At 35.2% G+C, this 16774-nt stretch overlaps 1 protein-coding gene across 1 annotated transcript in view; it reads left to right on the forward strand.

The window, feature by feature from the left end:
- The window catches only part of LOC139887619 (uncharacterized), a 39909-nt gene extending 24238 nt beyond the window's left edge, over positions 1-15671 (forward strand). The window contains exons 4-6 of the mRNA XM_071870696.1: positions 11447-11732; positions 11850-11932; positions 15336-15671. Of these exons, the coding sequence (XP_071726797.1) occupies positions 11447-11732; positions 11850-11932; positions 15336-15671 (705 nt within the window). The remainder of the gene's footprint in view (positions 1-11446; positions 11733-11849; positions 11933-15335) is intronic.
- Positions 15672-16774: the final 1103 nt, after the last annotated feature.

Consider the following 16774-nt stretch of genomic DNA (forward strand, 5'->3'; position numbering starts at 1 on the left):
TTTTATCTTCAGCCTCTTTTAGCTTGCTTTCTAACTGAAGGATGTAACTACTCTGATCATCATCAGACTCAACACCCTCTTCTGGTGCTCTGAATGTTCCGGGGTTGGATGGGCCAGTTGCGTTTCTATCAGCCATACCTGTGCTACAAAACAGCTCACACAAAAGCTTAGTGGATAACAGTTAGTTCAATCACAACTAACACACGTATATCTTAATTTCACTTAGCCCCCACTCCCACAGACATGTTTGACTTGCCTCAGGGTTTGAGAACAAAGTACGCGCACGCACTTGCTGCCAAACCATGCTCTGATACCAACTTGTAACACCGGCCATTTTTTATTTTTTATTTTTTATTTTTTTTTTCAAACACACAGCGGAAGACTTTATTTACAAACACTATATATGTCACGTCATTACATTAATCCGTGTAATTACGTTTAAGTTTACACAACGGTGTTACGTTATTACAAAACATTATTTATACAAAAGTCCACATCCGAGTTGGGTGGTCAAACATGTCTTCTGCAACAGCACCCATCCCGACTAGCAGTACCTAAACCTGCAAGGGGAGAATATGTGGGGGATTAGCGTACCGCTAAGTGAATGGAATCTATCTAACAGATATAGCTTAAGCCACACACAAGCTATATACTAACAACAACACTTGCTAACTACCAACTAGCATACAATAAGACAATACGAGGATCGGCGGCTTGTACGAGCACACGACTCCCAGCTGATCGGGCCTGAGTCTACCGATAGTCCCTGCTACTCAATTCACAGTATAGTTATCCAGATGCAGGGGATGCATCATTCACACTATACTCCACAATCAGTAGCCTATGGACCCAACCTCCCCTAGGCACGGTTGACCTCATACGGACTCTAACCTCTCCTAGGCACGGTCTCGAGTCCCCAGTCTCCCTAGGCCCGATTGGTGCCATTCACACAGTGTACACATAATTCACATACAACATTAGGTAAACGATATTATTCTATCATAGCAATTCCTACACTATGCATGGTAAAAGAGTCAACCACAGTAGCATGATATGCTACTTAAACTCTATCCGTAGATAGACCCACTCACCAATTACCAGCAACTGCTCAGTTATTATTTCTGAGCTTCCTCCTTGTCCTTATCTCCTGAGAACAGCAAAAACCAAATTAGAATAGTGTTCCCATCAAGATTAGACACACTGACAGCGAATTATAGCAAATTAGTAAAAAAAATGCGTCCGCTAAAATTTTCATGCTTAACACTTGTGCACTTTCAAAATTTACATCCTGAACACCAAAATATAAACGGGCAGCATAACGGCTAGAAAAAGGCACTTTGGTAAAACATTCTGCCCTGGACACACAGTCGGTCGACTGTCTACTCAATCGTTCGACTAACATAGACAGTCGGTCGACTGTAGACACAACCTGTCGACTGGCTTTCCCAATCGGTCGACTTATTTGGTATCTCCACAATCGGCCGAAAGTCAAACTCAATCGGTCGGTTCACTACACAATCGGTCGGTTGAGCCCTCAGTCGGTCGACTGTCGACCGACAGTCTGCCGACCGTGTTTATCTTCCTCAGTAACTGAGCAAAGGCTACGGACTTCACGATGAAATCCTCAAATCTCGATCTAGAGCTCATTTTAAACACCAAAATAGACCACAACTTGTTCACTACATGTTATAGACTCAAAACCCACAACAATTTAACCATAACAACACTTAAATCACTAGTTATGACACAAATTCAAGCTTTTTTACAAAACTCACACAAAAGCATGAATTAAACAACGAAATGAACACAAAAACACATCTTACTTACCTTGATAGACTCAGTAAACGATAACAAACACGATTCTAACACCAATTTGAGCTCAAGACCAATGTTTAAGGATTAGGGTTTGGTTAGGTGGAAGGGATGAAGGTACGGTGAATTTTCTAGAAATGGAAAGAAAATGAGAAAGTGGCAGCTGGTATAACACTTAATTGTGTTATATCACAATACCCCTCAACACACGGGTATTTACCAGTTATCTGAAATCTTTCGCACAAGATTAGGTAACCCAAACGAGGTCCAAATAAAATAAACAAACCTGTTCTGGGACCCTTGTCACAAACTGGACACAACACAAATATAATAAAACACTAATTAAATAATTAAAATAAAAAGCACTTAAGACTTAGCATAAACCCTAAGGGCAAAATAGTCCACTTACAACTAGCCAGGGTTTCAGTCTGTTACATAATAGTCGTGTGTAAACAGGATATTTTAGATTATCATTATTCGATAATCTACGTAAAACTTTTTAAACCTTTATTGATGAAATAAAGGTTATGGTTTGTTTTAAAATGAATGCAGTCTTTGAAAAACGTCTCATATAGAGGTCAAAACCTCGCAACGAAATCAATTAATATGGAACGTTTTTAATCAATAAGAACGGGACATTTCAGTTGGTATCCGAGCGTTGGTCTTAGAGAACCAGAATTTTGCATTAGTGTGTCTTATCGAGTTTGTTAGGATGCATTAGTGAGTCTGGACTTCGACCGTGTTTACTTGAAAAATGATTGCTTAACAAATTTTGTTGGAAACTATATATTTTTAACATGTGAATATTATGTGATATATTAATCTCTTAACGTGTTTGATATTATGTTATAGATGTCTACCTCTAGAATGAAGAGTCAAATGTAAATTGGAATGATTCGTGGACTGATTCACAAGTTCCCGAAGAGGAACCGGAAGAAGAGTCGGAACCGGAAGAAGAATCGGAACTGGAAGAAGAAATAGAACCAGTGGGGGAAATAATAAAAAGGTTAAGTAGAAAAAAATCCTCAACGAACCGACCAAAGTTAATTATGGTCAATGGTGTTTCCGTCAAGGAAGCAAAGTATTGGGAGGATTACCAATTCTCTGATGAATCGGATCCCGACAAGGATTCCGATGATGTTATAGAAATTACCCCAACACAATTTAATAAGGCAAAAGAGAACAATAAGGGAAAGGGCATAAAAATAGAGAAATTTGATTCCAAATCCGATGAACTTTATATGTATCGTCAACACCCGTATTTCTTAAGTTGTGACAATAACCTGGGAACCTCTAAACCACCAGGTTTTTCTAAACCAATGTGGAAAATGACGGCTCGTATTAGGGGAACATCATATATCCCTAGAAACTTGGCAAAACGAACCAAAACTAAAGAAGAAGAAACGAACGAGTCGGAATAAGATAGTTGTATTCGTGTGGTGTAATATATGTAATATAGTGTGCTTATGCTTTATGATATATGTAAAAATTGCTTGTATTAATAAGTATTTTTTTATGAATCTAACTCTTGTCTATTTTACATATAAAAATACAAAAATGGATAGACAACCCAATATTTTAAGAGACCTACCCGGAGACATGATTGATGAAATCTTGTCTAGAGTCGGTCAGAATTCCTCGGCACAACTATTTAAGGCGAGATCAGTTTGTAAGACATTCGAAGAACGTTCCAAGAATGCCTTGGTTTATAAAAGGATTTCGTTCGAAAGATGAGGGATATCACATTGGGAAATCCATAAGTTACGATGTGTTTACTTTGACGCATATATTGCGGGGAACCCAAATGCTATTTTACGCAACGGGTTAAGAAATTATTTTGACTCAATATATCCGAATATAGGACTTCGTGATTTAGAAAAAGCGGCTAACATGCAACATAAAGAAGCATGTTATGCTTACGGGTTAGTAATGTTCGCTTCTCACCAAAGTGAGAACAAGAACATCGGGCTACAACTATTAAACAAAACGTTCCCACAAGTGACGGAGTCGGTAATTGGGGTAAGAAATGAGGTTTTTAGGTTATTACGAGACTGTTGGTCATTACGTAACCTTCATCCTTTTGACGATGTTACAACACATTGTCTTACTATCGGTCACAACGGTTATGTTCCACAAAACCAAGGATGGGAAGTGGTATTAGTAAAACCAGAATGCATGAATTGTTTCTGGACGTATGAATTACGTGTCTTTATTGCCTTTATTGAACGCCTTATTTATTAACTAGAATTATCTTCGTAACTACTTTGTATCAAAGTTTTATGTGCTATATTTCGTGCTATATTTCATGCTATATGTAAAATAGCGGTATTGTAAGTTTGCAAGTTATTGTATAAAGGTTTGAATATGATATATTTTTTTTTTGTTGTGATTAGTTTTTCATATAGAATTGTAGTAGTTGAAATGGTATGTTAGCTACTAAGTATGAACTTAACGGGTAGGTACTACCCGAATTAAAGAGTATAAAACGCTAATATGAACAAAGAGCTTTTATAAATAAGTTCATATTACGCTACGAAATACTATTGACTACTCTTGATATTCTATACGATTAACTCGTTTCATTTGACTATTTTGAAGGAAATGGCGCTGACTACTCGACACACCTTGAATATGAGCGAAGAGGAATTTCGTGCCTTTTTTGCTTCAAACATAGCCGCAGTACAGGCCGCGCTACATATCAACAATAACTCTGAATCTAGCAATACAGCTAACGGCACAAGAAATCGTGTAGGATGCTCCTACAAGGAATTCACTACCTGCAAACCTTCAGAATTTGATGGGACCAAAGGACCAATCAGATTGAAACGGTGGACCGAGAAAGGTGAATCGGTCATTGCCATAAGTAAGTGTGCTGAAGGAGACAAAGTGAAGTACGCTACGCATACCTTCACAGGTATTGCATTAACATGGTGGAATACCTATCTAGAGCAAGTGGGACAAGATGCTGCCTACGCGCTACCGTGGTCAGCATTCAAGCACTTGATGAACGAGAAGTACCATCCTAGAATTGAGGTTAATAAGCTCAAGTCAGAACTTAGAGGGTTACGAACACAGGGATTCGATATTACTTCGTACGAAAGATGATTCACAGAATTGTGCCAATTATGTCCGAGAGCGTTCGAAGATGAGGAAGAGAAGATCAACGCGTTTATGAAAGGGTTACCGGAGAGAATCCAAGAAGATATAAGTTCACACGAGCCTGCCTCCATACAAAAGGCATGTAGAATGGCTCACAAACTAGTGAACCAGATTGAGGGAAGAATTAAAGAACAGGCGGCCGAAGAGGCCAACGTGAAGCTAGTCAAAAGAAAGTGGGAGGAAAATGGTGATAAGAGTCACGAAAACAACAAAAACTATCCCAACAATCTCAACATCAATCGCAACTACAACAAACGGCAAAACAACAACAACAACGACAACTACAACAATCATTCCAACAACAATAACAACTGCAGCAACAACAAAAACAACAATCAGAAGCAGCTATGCCAAAGGTGTGAAAAGTATCACTCGGGGTTCTGCACCAAATTTTGAAACAAGTGTAAAAGAAATAGACATAGCGCGGCGAAGTGTGAGGTCTACGGACCAGTGGTTAATAGAACGAAAGGAACAAATGGTGTCGGAACGAGTAATGGAGGAGCAAGTAGTGTCGGAGCAAGTTATGCCAATGTAGTTTGTTATAAATGTGGAAAACTGGGCCACATTATTAGAAATTGCCCGAACCAGGAGAATACGAATGGACAAGGCCGCGGAAGAGTTTTCAATATTAATGCGGCAGAGGCACAGGAAGACCCGGAGCTTGTTACGGGTACGTTTCTTATTGATAATAAATCTGCTTACGTTTTATTTGATTCGGGTGCGGATAGAAGCTATATGAGTAGAGATTTTTGTGCTAAATTAAGTTGTCCATTGACGCCTTTGGATAGTAAATTTTGACTCGAATTAGCAAATGGTAAATTAATTTTAGCAGATAATATATGTCGGAATCGAGAAATTAAACTGGTTAGCGAAACATTTAAGATTGACTTGATACCAGTAGAGTTAGGGAGTTTTGATGTGATAATCGGTATGGACTGGTTGAAAGAAGTGAAAGCAGAGATCGTTTGTTACAAAAATGCAATTCGCATTATACGAGAAAAAGGAAAACCCTTAATGGTGTACGGAGAAAAGGGCAACACGAAGCTACATCTTATTAGTAATTTGAAGGCATAAAAACTAATAAGAAAAGGTTGCTATGCTGTTCTAGCACACGTCGAGAAAGTACAAACTGAAGAAAAGAGCATCAATGATGTTCCCGTCTCAAAAGCTAACTACGGCATCTATATTGTCATAGCCTGAAGGGAATGATGATTTTGTGATTTATTGTGACGCATCAAAGCAAGGTCTCGGTTGTGTATTAATGCAACGAACGAAGGTGATTGCTTATACTTCTAGACAATTGAAGATTCACGAACAAAATTATATGATGCATGATTTGGAATTAGGCGCGGTTGTTTTTGCATTAAAGACTTGGAGGCACTACTTATATGGGGTCAAAAGTATTATATATACCGACCACAAAAGTCTTCAATACATATTTAATCAGAAACAACTGAATATGAGGCAGCGTAGGTGGATTGAATTGTTGAATGATTACGACTTTGAGATTCGTTACCACCCGGGGAAGGCAAATGTGGTAGCCGACGCGTTGAGCAGGAAGGACAGAGAACCCATTCGAGTAAAATCTATGAATATAATGATTCACAATAACCTTACTACTCAAATAAAGGAGGCGCAACAAGGAGTTTTAAAAGAGGGAAATTTAAAGTATGAAATACCCAAAGGATTGGAGAAGCATCTTAATATTCGAGAATACGGAACCCGGTATAGGGCTGAAAGGATTTGGGTACCAAAATTTGGAGATATGAGAGAAATGGTACTTAGAGAAGCTCATAAAACCAGATACTCAATACATCCTGGAACGGGGAAGATGTACAAGGATCTCAAGAAACATTTTTGGTGGCCGGGTATGAAAGCCGATGTTGCTAAATACGTAGGAGAATGTTTGACGTGTTCTAAGGTCAAAGCTGAGCATCAAAAACCATCAGGTCTACTTCAACAACCCGAAATCCATAAATGGAAATGGGAAAACGTTACCATGGATTTCATCACTAAATTGCCAAGGACTGCAAGTGGTTTTGATACTATTTGGGTAATAGTTGATCGTCTCACCAAATCAGCACACTTCCTGCCAATAAGAGAATATGACAAGATGGAGAAATTAGCACGAATGTATTTGAAGGAAGTCATCTCCAGACATGGAATACCAATCTCTATTATCTCTGATAGGGATGCCAGATTTATTTCAAGATTCTGGCAGACATTACAGTAAGCATTAGGAACTCGTCTAGACATGAGTACTGTCTATCATCCACAAACTGTTGGGTAGAGTGAAAGGACGATACAAACGCTTGAAGACATGCTACGAGCATGTGTTATTGATTTCGGAAACAGTTGGGATCGACATCTACCGTTAGCAGAATTTTCCTACAACAACAGCTACCATTCAAGCATTGAGATGGCGCCGTTTGAAGCACTTTATGGTAGAAAGTGCAGGTTTCCGATTTGTTAGAGTGAAGTGGGGGATAGACAGATTACGAGTCCGGAGATAATACAAGAAACTACCGAGAAGATCATCCAAATTCAACAACGGTTGAAAACCGCCCAAAGTCGACAAAAGAGCTACGCTGAAATTAAAAGAAAAGATATAGAATTTGAAATTGGAAAGATGGTCATGCTTAAAGTTGCACCTTGGAAAGGCGTTGTTCGATTTGGTAAACGAGGGAAATTAAATCCAAGGTATATCGGACCATTCAAGATTATTGATCGTGTCGAACCAGTAGCTTACCGACTTGAGTTACCTCAACAACTCGCGGCTGTACATAACACTTTCCACGTCTCGAATTTGAAGAAATGTTTTGCTAAAGAAGATCTCACTATTCCGTTAGATGAAATCCAAATCAACGAAAAACTTCAATTCATTGAAGAACCCGTCGAAATAATGGATCGTGAGGTTAAAAGACTTAAGCAAAACAAGATACCAATTGTTAAGGTTCGATGGAATGCTCGTAGAGGACCCGAGTTCACCTGGGAACAAGAAGATCAGATGAAGAAGAAATACCCGCATTTATTTCCAGATGATTCGTCAACACCTCCAACTGCTTAAAATTTCGGGACGAAATTTATTTAACGGGTAGGTACTGTAGTGATCCGAACTTTTCCATGTTTATATATATATTAAATGAAATTGTTATTTACATGATTAAGTGTTTCCAACATGTTAAGCAATCAAACTTGTTAAGACTTGATTAATTGAAATAGGTTTCATAACAATTGACCACCCAAGTTGACCGGTGATTCACGAACGTTAAAACTTGTAAAAACTATATGATGACATATATATGGTTATATATATAGTTAAAATGATATTATTATAAGTAAACATATCATTAAGTATATTAACAATGAACTTCATTTGTAAAAACAAGACTACTAACTTAATGATTTTGAAACGAGACATATATGTAACGATTATCGTTGTAACGACATTTAATATATATATATATATATATATCATATTAAGAGATATTCGTACATCATAATATCATGATAATATAATAATTTAAAATCTCATTTGATATTATAAACATTGGGTTAACAACATTTAACAAGATCGTTAACCTAAAGGTTTCAAAACAACACTTACATGTAACGACTAACGATGACTTAACGACTCAGTTAAAATGTATATACATGTAGTGTTTTAATATGTATTCATACACTTTTGAAAGACTTCAAGACACTTATCAAAAAACTTCTACTTCACAAAAATGCTTACAATTACATCCTCGTTAAGTTTCATCAACAATTCTACTCGTATGCACCCGTATTCGTACTCGTACAATACACAGCTTTTAGATGTATGTACTATTGGTATATACACTCCAATGATCAGCTCTTAGCAGCCCATGTGAGTCACCTAACACATGCGGGAACCATCATTTGGCAACTAGCATAAAATATCTCATAAAATTACAAAAATATGAGTAATCATTCATGACTTATTTACATGAAAACAAAATTACATATCCTTTATATCTAATCCATACACCAACGACCAAAAACACCTACAAAAACTTTCATTCTTCAATTTTCTTCATCTAATTAATCTCTCTCAAGTTCTATCTTCAAGTTCTAAGTGTTCTTCATAAATTCTACAAGTTCTAGTTTCATAAAATCAAGAATACTTCCAAGTTTGCTAGCTTACTTCCAATCTTGTAGAGTGATCATCCAACCTCAAGAAATCTTTCTTATTTATAGTAAGATATCTTTCTAATATAAGGTAATACTCATATTCAAACTTTGATTCAATTTCTATAACTATAACAATCTTATTTCGAGTGGAAATCTTACTTGAACTTGTTTTCGTGTCATGATTCTACTTCAAGAACTTTCAAGCCATCCAAGATCCTTTGAAGCTAGATCCATTTGTATCTTTTCCAGTAGGTTTATCCACAAAACTTGAGGTAGTAATGATGTTCATAACATCATTCGATTCATACATATAAAGCTATCTTATTCGAAGGTTTAAACTTGAAATCACTAGAACATGGTTTAGTTAATTCTAAACTTGTTCGCAAACAAAAGTTAATCCTTCTAACTTGACTTTTAAAATCAACTAAACACATGTTATATATCTATATGATATGCTAACTTAATGATTTAAAACCTGGAAACACGAAAAACACCGTAAAACTGGACATACGCCGTCGTAGTAACACCGCGGGCTGTTTTGGGTTTGATAATTAAAAACTATGATAAACTTTGATTTAAAAGTTGTTCTTCTGGGAAAATGATTTTTCTTATGAACATGAAACTATATCCAAAAATCATGGTTAAACTCAAAGTGGAAGTATGTTTTTCAAAATGGTCATCAAGACATCGTTCTTTCGACTGAAATGACTACCTCTTACAAAAATGACTTGTAACTTATATTTCCGACTATAAACCTATACTTTTTATGTTTAGATTCATAAAATAGAGTTCAATATGAAACCATAGCAATTTGATTCACTCAAAACGGATTTAAAATGAAGAAGTTATGGGTAAAACAAGATTGGATATTTTTTTTTATTTTTGTAGCTACGGGAAATATTAACAATTCTATACAAATCATATTCTAGCTAACTTATATTGTATTATATATGTATTCTAATATATTATGTAATCTTGGGATACCATAGACACGTATGTAAATGTTTTGACATATCATATCGACCCATGTATATATATTATTTGGAACAACCATAGACACTCTATATGCAGTAATGTTGGAGTTAGCTATATAGGGTTGAGGTTGATTCCAAAAATATATATACTTTGAGTTGTGATCTAGCCTGAGACGTGTATACACTGGGTCGTGGATTGATTCAAGATAATATATATATCGATTTATTTCTGTACATCTAACTGTGGACAACTAGTTGTAGGTTACTAACGAGGACAGCTGACTTAATAAACTTAAAACATCAAAATGTATTAAAAGTGTTGTAAATATATTTTGAACATACTTTGATATATATGTACATATTTGTTATAGGTTCGTGAATCGACCAGTGGCCAAGTCTTACTTCCTGACGAAGTAAAAATCTGTGAAAGTGAGTTATAGTCCCACTTTTAAAATCTAATATTTTTGGGATGAGAATACATGCAGGTTTTATAAATGATTTACAAAATAGACACAAGTACGTGAAACTACATTCTATGGTTGAATTATCGAATTCGAATATGCCCCTTTTTATTAAGTCTGGTAATCTAAGAATTAGGGAACAGACACCCTAATTGACGCTAATTCTAAAGATAGATCTATTGTGCCTAACAAACCCCATCCAAAGTACCGGATGCTTTAGTACTTCGAAATTTATATCATATCCGAAGGGTGTCCCGGAATGATGGGGATATTCTTATATATGCATCTTGTTAATGTCGGTTACCAGGTGATCACCATATGAATGATTTTTATCTCTATGTATGGGATGTATATTGAAATATGAAATCTTGTGGTCTATTGTTACGATTTGATATATATAGGTTAAACCTATAACTCACCAACATTTTTGTTGACGTTTTAAGCATGTTTATTCTCAGGTGATTATTAAGAGCTTCCGCTGTCGCATACTTAAATAAGGACAAGATTTGGAGTCCATGCTTATATGATATTGTGTAAAAACTGCATTCAAGAAACTTATTTAGTTGTAACATATTTGTATTGTAAACCATTATGTAATAGTCGTGTGTAAACAGGATATTTTAGATTATCATTATTTGATAATCTACATAAAACTTTTTAAACCTTTATTGATGAAATAAAGGTTATGGTTTGTTTTAAAATGAATGTAGTCTTTGAAAAACGTCTCATTCATATAGAGGTCAAAACCTCGCAACGAAATCAATTAATATGGAATGTTTTTAATCAATAAGAACGGGACATTTCAAGATTCTCGATGGGCCGTTAATGTTAAGCGAGATTATTTCGTGGTACAAAAAATTGAATAAAAAAATGTTTCTTTTCAAGGTTGATTTTGAGAAAGCATATGACTCAGTTAGTTGGGACTACTTGTTTTTCATGCTTAAGTCATTAGGTTTTGGCGAAACTTGGTGCGCATGGATAATGGGTTGTTTAGACTCAGCTAAAACTTCAGTTCTTGTTAACGGAAGTCCGACACGGGAATTCTTAATCAAGAAGGGACCTCGTCAGGGCGATCCACTAAGCCCTTTCCTTTTTATTATTGTTATGGAGGGTTTACATCTTGCTTTACATTGTGCTATGGAGAGTAATTTCATCCGCGGTGTAAATGTCGGTAAGGATAATATTCGTCTCTCTCATTTTTTATATGCAGACGATGTTATTATTTTTTCAGAATGGAAATTACAGGAATTAAAGCGATTTTTGTCTATTCTGGATATATTTTATCTAGTTTCGGGTCTTCGCATTAACGTTATGAAATCTCATGTTTTTGGTATTGGAGTGGATGACAATGAAGTCAGCCGTTTTGCATCGGCAACAGGGACCAGACCCGGATGCTTTCCGATAAAATATCTTGGTGTTCTGATTGGCTTGAATGTCACGACCCTACTTTTTTCGTTATCTTTTACCATTTATTATTTAACGTCCGTTAATTGTTATTCGCGCCACGTCATTTCTATAACCTATATTATTATTTTAGTAATAATATATTAATTATTATGTGTTATATGAATATTTGTATTCGTATTTTAAGTTGTACGTTTCTACGTGTCGTGGATTTTTATCCGGCGAATCTTTTCGGTTTTCAAACCAACAGTCAAACTTTTGGGATTTTTAAATCCAAATTAATTTAAATATGATATTTTGATGTCATATAATTATATATAGTGTTTATATATTTTATTTATCGCGTATATGTTATCTCTCCGAATAATTAATCGCGTAGTAGCGTTTTCGCGTTTTGGGCTTCGATCGGGCGTTCGGGCTAAATTTTTTTTATCAAATATCAAAGATGGCCCACTATGGGGCTCACCCTTTCTTTTTTCGGCCGAAACCCACCGTATCCCCTCCCATTTTTGTTTTTCACTTTTCATTTTCATTTAACACATTTTTATTTCAAAACCTAATTCTCTCATTTCATTTTCTCTCTTCCTCTTCCTTCTTTTTTTGACTGTCGCATATCACACCACCATCATCATCATTTGATCATCAAAACTTGCTTGGATAATTCAATTGTTTATATAATTAGGTTGCTCTCATCATCCTCTACACGACCATACCATTTGATTTTCGATTAGGGTATAAACCCTAACCCTAGCTTTTTGATGTTTATTTAATTTTACTGATTTTGATTGTTATTATGATAGTATATTACTTGTGTATTGATGATTGTATGCGTAGAAATGCTCAAATGTGTATGTTTTCGGTTTGATAAATTTGGACAGTGGACTATCTGATCATTTCAGTACATTTAACTGATGTTTTGATAAATTAAAGTGTTTATATGAGTTCCTCTCATCAAGACATTGATTTTAGACTCGGGATTTATGTTATTTCGAGTCCCGGAACTTAAGTTATGCATAAATTGGTGTTTTCATGGAATTAAAGTATAAAAATGAATGTGTTCAGTTTTGGTCCAACTTTGTGATCACTTTTGGAGTCTTTGGGGTGTACTAGTGTGTTAGGATTGATTATTGGATGAACATTCATGTTCGGGTTATCAAAATCCGAGCCACGGATCACCCGGTATGACTAAAACAAGATTTTGAACGGATTAAAGTTCCAAGTTGATTTATGGCTGTTGGTCATGACTTGGGGACTGATTTTTAGGTGTTCTTGAGTACACTAATGTGTCGGGTGGTTTGGTTAGGCGAAGATATATATAAGACTCGCCGAAAACCGACACCCGGGGCTCAAGTTATGACCCGATGATCTTTTAATTAAAACTTATGGTTTTGAAATAGAACTTATGATATAAATAATGATTTTCATTATTATTACATTACTTATGATATAAAAGTAATTATTTAATTTAAGACTTATGATATATACATTTATTATATCATTTAATAATTACTTATGATTTGATGAAACTTTTTATTAAACTTATGATTAATAATACTTTTATTATTAATGTAAAATACTTATGGTAAGTATTAAACTTTTGATATGGGATTATTATATTAAGACTTATAATAAAGATTAATTAATTATTTAATTATTATAAGGCTTAGTTATTATTTAATTATAATTTAATTATTAAATACTTATGATTTAATAATTATAATTAAAACTTATGATATGATTAATAATTCATTATTAATTAATAATACTTATGATATGACTAAAAATTTATTATTAATTAATAATACTTATGTTATGATTAATATTTAATTAATTAATTAAATACTTATGTTACGTTAATTACTACGTATATCATTTAAACTTATATTAACTTTAATAATTTAATTTAATTTAATTAAACTTATGATATGACATGATTATACACATTTGACTTTAAATAACATTATAACTTATATTATTAATATAATTTATATTTTAAAACTTAATGTTGACTAAGTTTGACCAAGGTTGACTTTTGAGTTGACTTTTGTTGACTTTCTTATTAAGGAAACTTTTCTAAGTTAGAAACTTTCCAAAAATAGAAACTTTCCTAAAATAGAAACTTTCCAATGGAAACCTGCTAAAATAGAATCTTTCTAAAAATAGAAAGTATGTGTCCTTACGCTGTTCTGATCAAACCGAAGCATACTGAGTAATGTTCTATGTTTACTTGCAACAAGTACTATAGCTATCATACTAAGACTTGACTTAAGTTAGTTATTTATATCGACCTGCTTTATTTATAAGTCGGCATTGTGATCATTCTTGATCACTTACTTCATTTGCGGTTCGCATTTTTGTGTGGTTACTTCATTTTCGTTAAGGTGAGAATTAGTCCCGTTTTACATACTATTTTAGTATTTTTGGTATGTGATTACATGCATTTTGTTTTACGTTTAGACACAAGTGGCAATTAAATATAAATTATTCATTATGAGTTGAACGAAAATATTCTCTAGTCTGGTAACTGTAATCACTGGTTTCTACTGGTGAACGCGAATCCTATGGATAGATCTATCGGGCTTGACAGCCCCATTTCGAGCTAGTTGCGCTAGCAATTTATAATCGGAATGTATTAGTACTTCGTTATTATTTGAAGATACACATGTTCAGTGTATATTGTGCTTGATAAGGGTATGGAAATGGTTAAGTGATTACAGGTGACTCATGGATTAATGGAATAATATTTTATGTTTTCTAACATTTTAAATCTTGTAGTCTAAAGCTTATTCATTTATTTAAACCTATAATTCACTCAACATTTTTGTTGACAGTTTACTCGCATGTTTTCACAGGTACTTGATTTATTAGGCTTCCGCTGTGTTAGAAAGTCTGCATGCATTTTGGCAGATTTTTGTTAAACATTAAAACTTTGCATTCTCTTTTGAATTATTAAATTGTGGGTATTTGGTTGACAATGTTTTATGTCAACTTTGGTTATTTTAATAAGTTGAGTTTGTTTAGAACTACTTATTTTGGTAAATTTCCTTTTTTGGGAAAATTTTTGAATAAAGAATGCAATGTTGTTTAATAAATTCATTTAAAGTTCGATCAAGTTGTGGGACCAAGTGACGGAGCCGTTAAGGGTACCTGACGGGGCCATCACAGTTGGTATTAGAGCTCTAGTTGTAGGGAACTAGGCGGTCGTAATGTGGTTAACCCTTGGTCTTTAGGGTGCATTAGAGTCTAGTCTACAGCCCGGCCTTTCTTGATATAGCATTATTATGCATTTCATTTCATATGAGGAATAATTATAAGTTATTGCTTATGTTGTTTATATTTTGTATGTGGTATGTGGTTTTGCTGTTTGTAGATGTCGGCTTCAAGAAACAGTTCCGTTCCTGCTCCTGTTTCCCCGTCTGCCGCTCGTCGTCGTAGTCGGCAGCCTCGCTTGAATGATCCAGTTAACTACTACATGGCTACCATTACTCATATGACTAGGACATATACGCCGGAGACTCGTATTGATGCACTAAGTGACTGCATGCGTGTTTTACCGCATGTGGAGCGACTTGATGAGATTCAAGCTACTATGGATGGGTTTATTAGCTTCAAGAATGATGTTGAGTTCGGGATTCGTAAGCATAACCGTGAGGTGGACGCTAAGTTTGAGGCTCTTGAGAGCGAGATCTGTGGTCTCAAAGTGTAGTTGGAGACGGTGAAGGAAAAGTTGAGGAAGTATGAGACTCCTGAAGAGCCTCATACCGGCCCAGCTTATCACACCCGCTCCAAGCAGATGTGATGTGATGTTCATGAGTGATTACTTTATTTTATAGACTTATTGTCCTTTTATACATTCATTTTTGGATGATGTACGGCGTTTTGTCGAGGATTTTATTATGGGATGTTTTCATTTATGTATGGATGGTTATTTCTTTAATAACATCTATTATCATTATCATGTTTTTATTATGGTGTTGTGACTCTTGGCATGTTATATTATATGCGTAATATAGTTCATGTATGTTAGGCGCTATGTATGTTGTATGATTTTTATCATAAAGTATGTATGCATGTGGTGGCTATTTCTATAACTATCATAACTATCATGTTATTACTCATAGTGTTCATTGACTATTATTTTAATGGTTAATCTTTTCGTGTTCGATCTATTCCTTTATAACACTGGTATTATTCTTAGTACTAACGGTTGTGTTATTCTGTTTTGAAGATCATGCCGCCCCGTGAGTCCAACGAAGCTCGTATACAACATTTAATTTTTGAAGGGATAGCAGCTGCCATGGCAGCTAATGCAAATGCCAACGCCAACAACCAGGTGGGATGCTCCCACAAGACTTTTATGGCTAGTCGTCCACAAGAATTATTGGCACCGAAGGACCCATTGGACTTACTCGTTGGTTTGAGAAGGTTGAGTCTATTTTTCGGGTTAGTAGAGTCCGTGATGAGGACAAGGTTAGTTTCACCAGTTGCACTCTCCAGGACAGTGTATTGACTTGGAGGAATAATTTGGTTAGCAGTTTGGGTAATGATGCTGCTTATGATTTGTCTTGGAATGATTTTAAAGAGATAATGATCACCTGTTATCGTCCCAGGGGTGAACTTAAAAAGTTGGAGACTGAGCTTAAGAACTTAAAGATGAAGGGCACCGAGCTTGATGCTTATGAGCAAAGGTTCTTTGAATTGACGTTGTTGTGTCCAAATGCTTATCCTGATGAGGACCGCAAGATTGAAGCTTATATTGATGGGTTATCTGAGCAGATTGAAAATGGGGCTGAGTCTAGTGAGCCCCTA

Source organism: Rutidosis leptorrhynchoides, chromosome 2, assembly GCF_046630445.1.
Source record: "Rutidosis leptorrhynchoides isolate AG116_Rl617_1_P2 chromosome 2, CSIRO_AGI_Rlap_v1, whole genome shotgun sequence".
NCBI classification, from domain to species: Eukaryota; Viridiplantae; Streptophyta; class Magnoliopsida; order Asterales; family Asteraceae; genus Rutidosis; species Rutidosis leptorrhynchoides.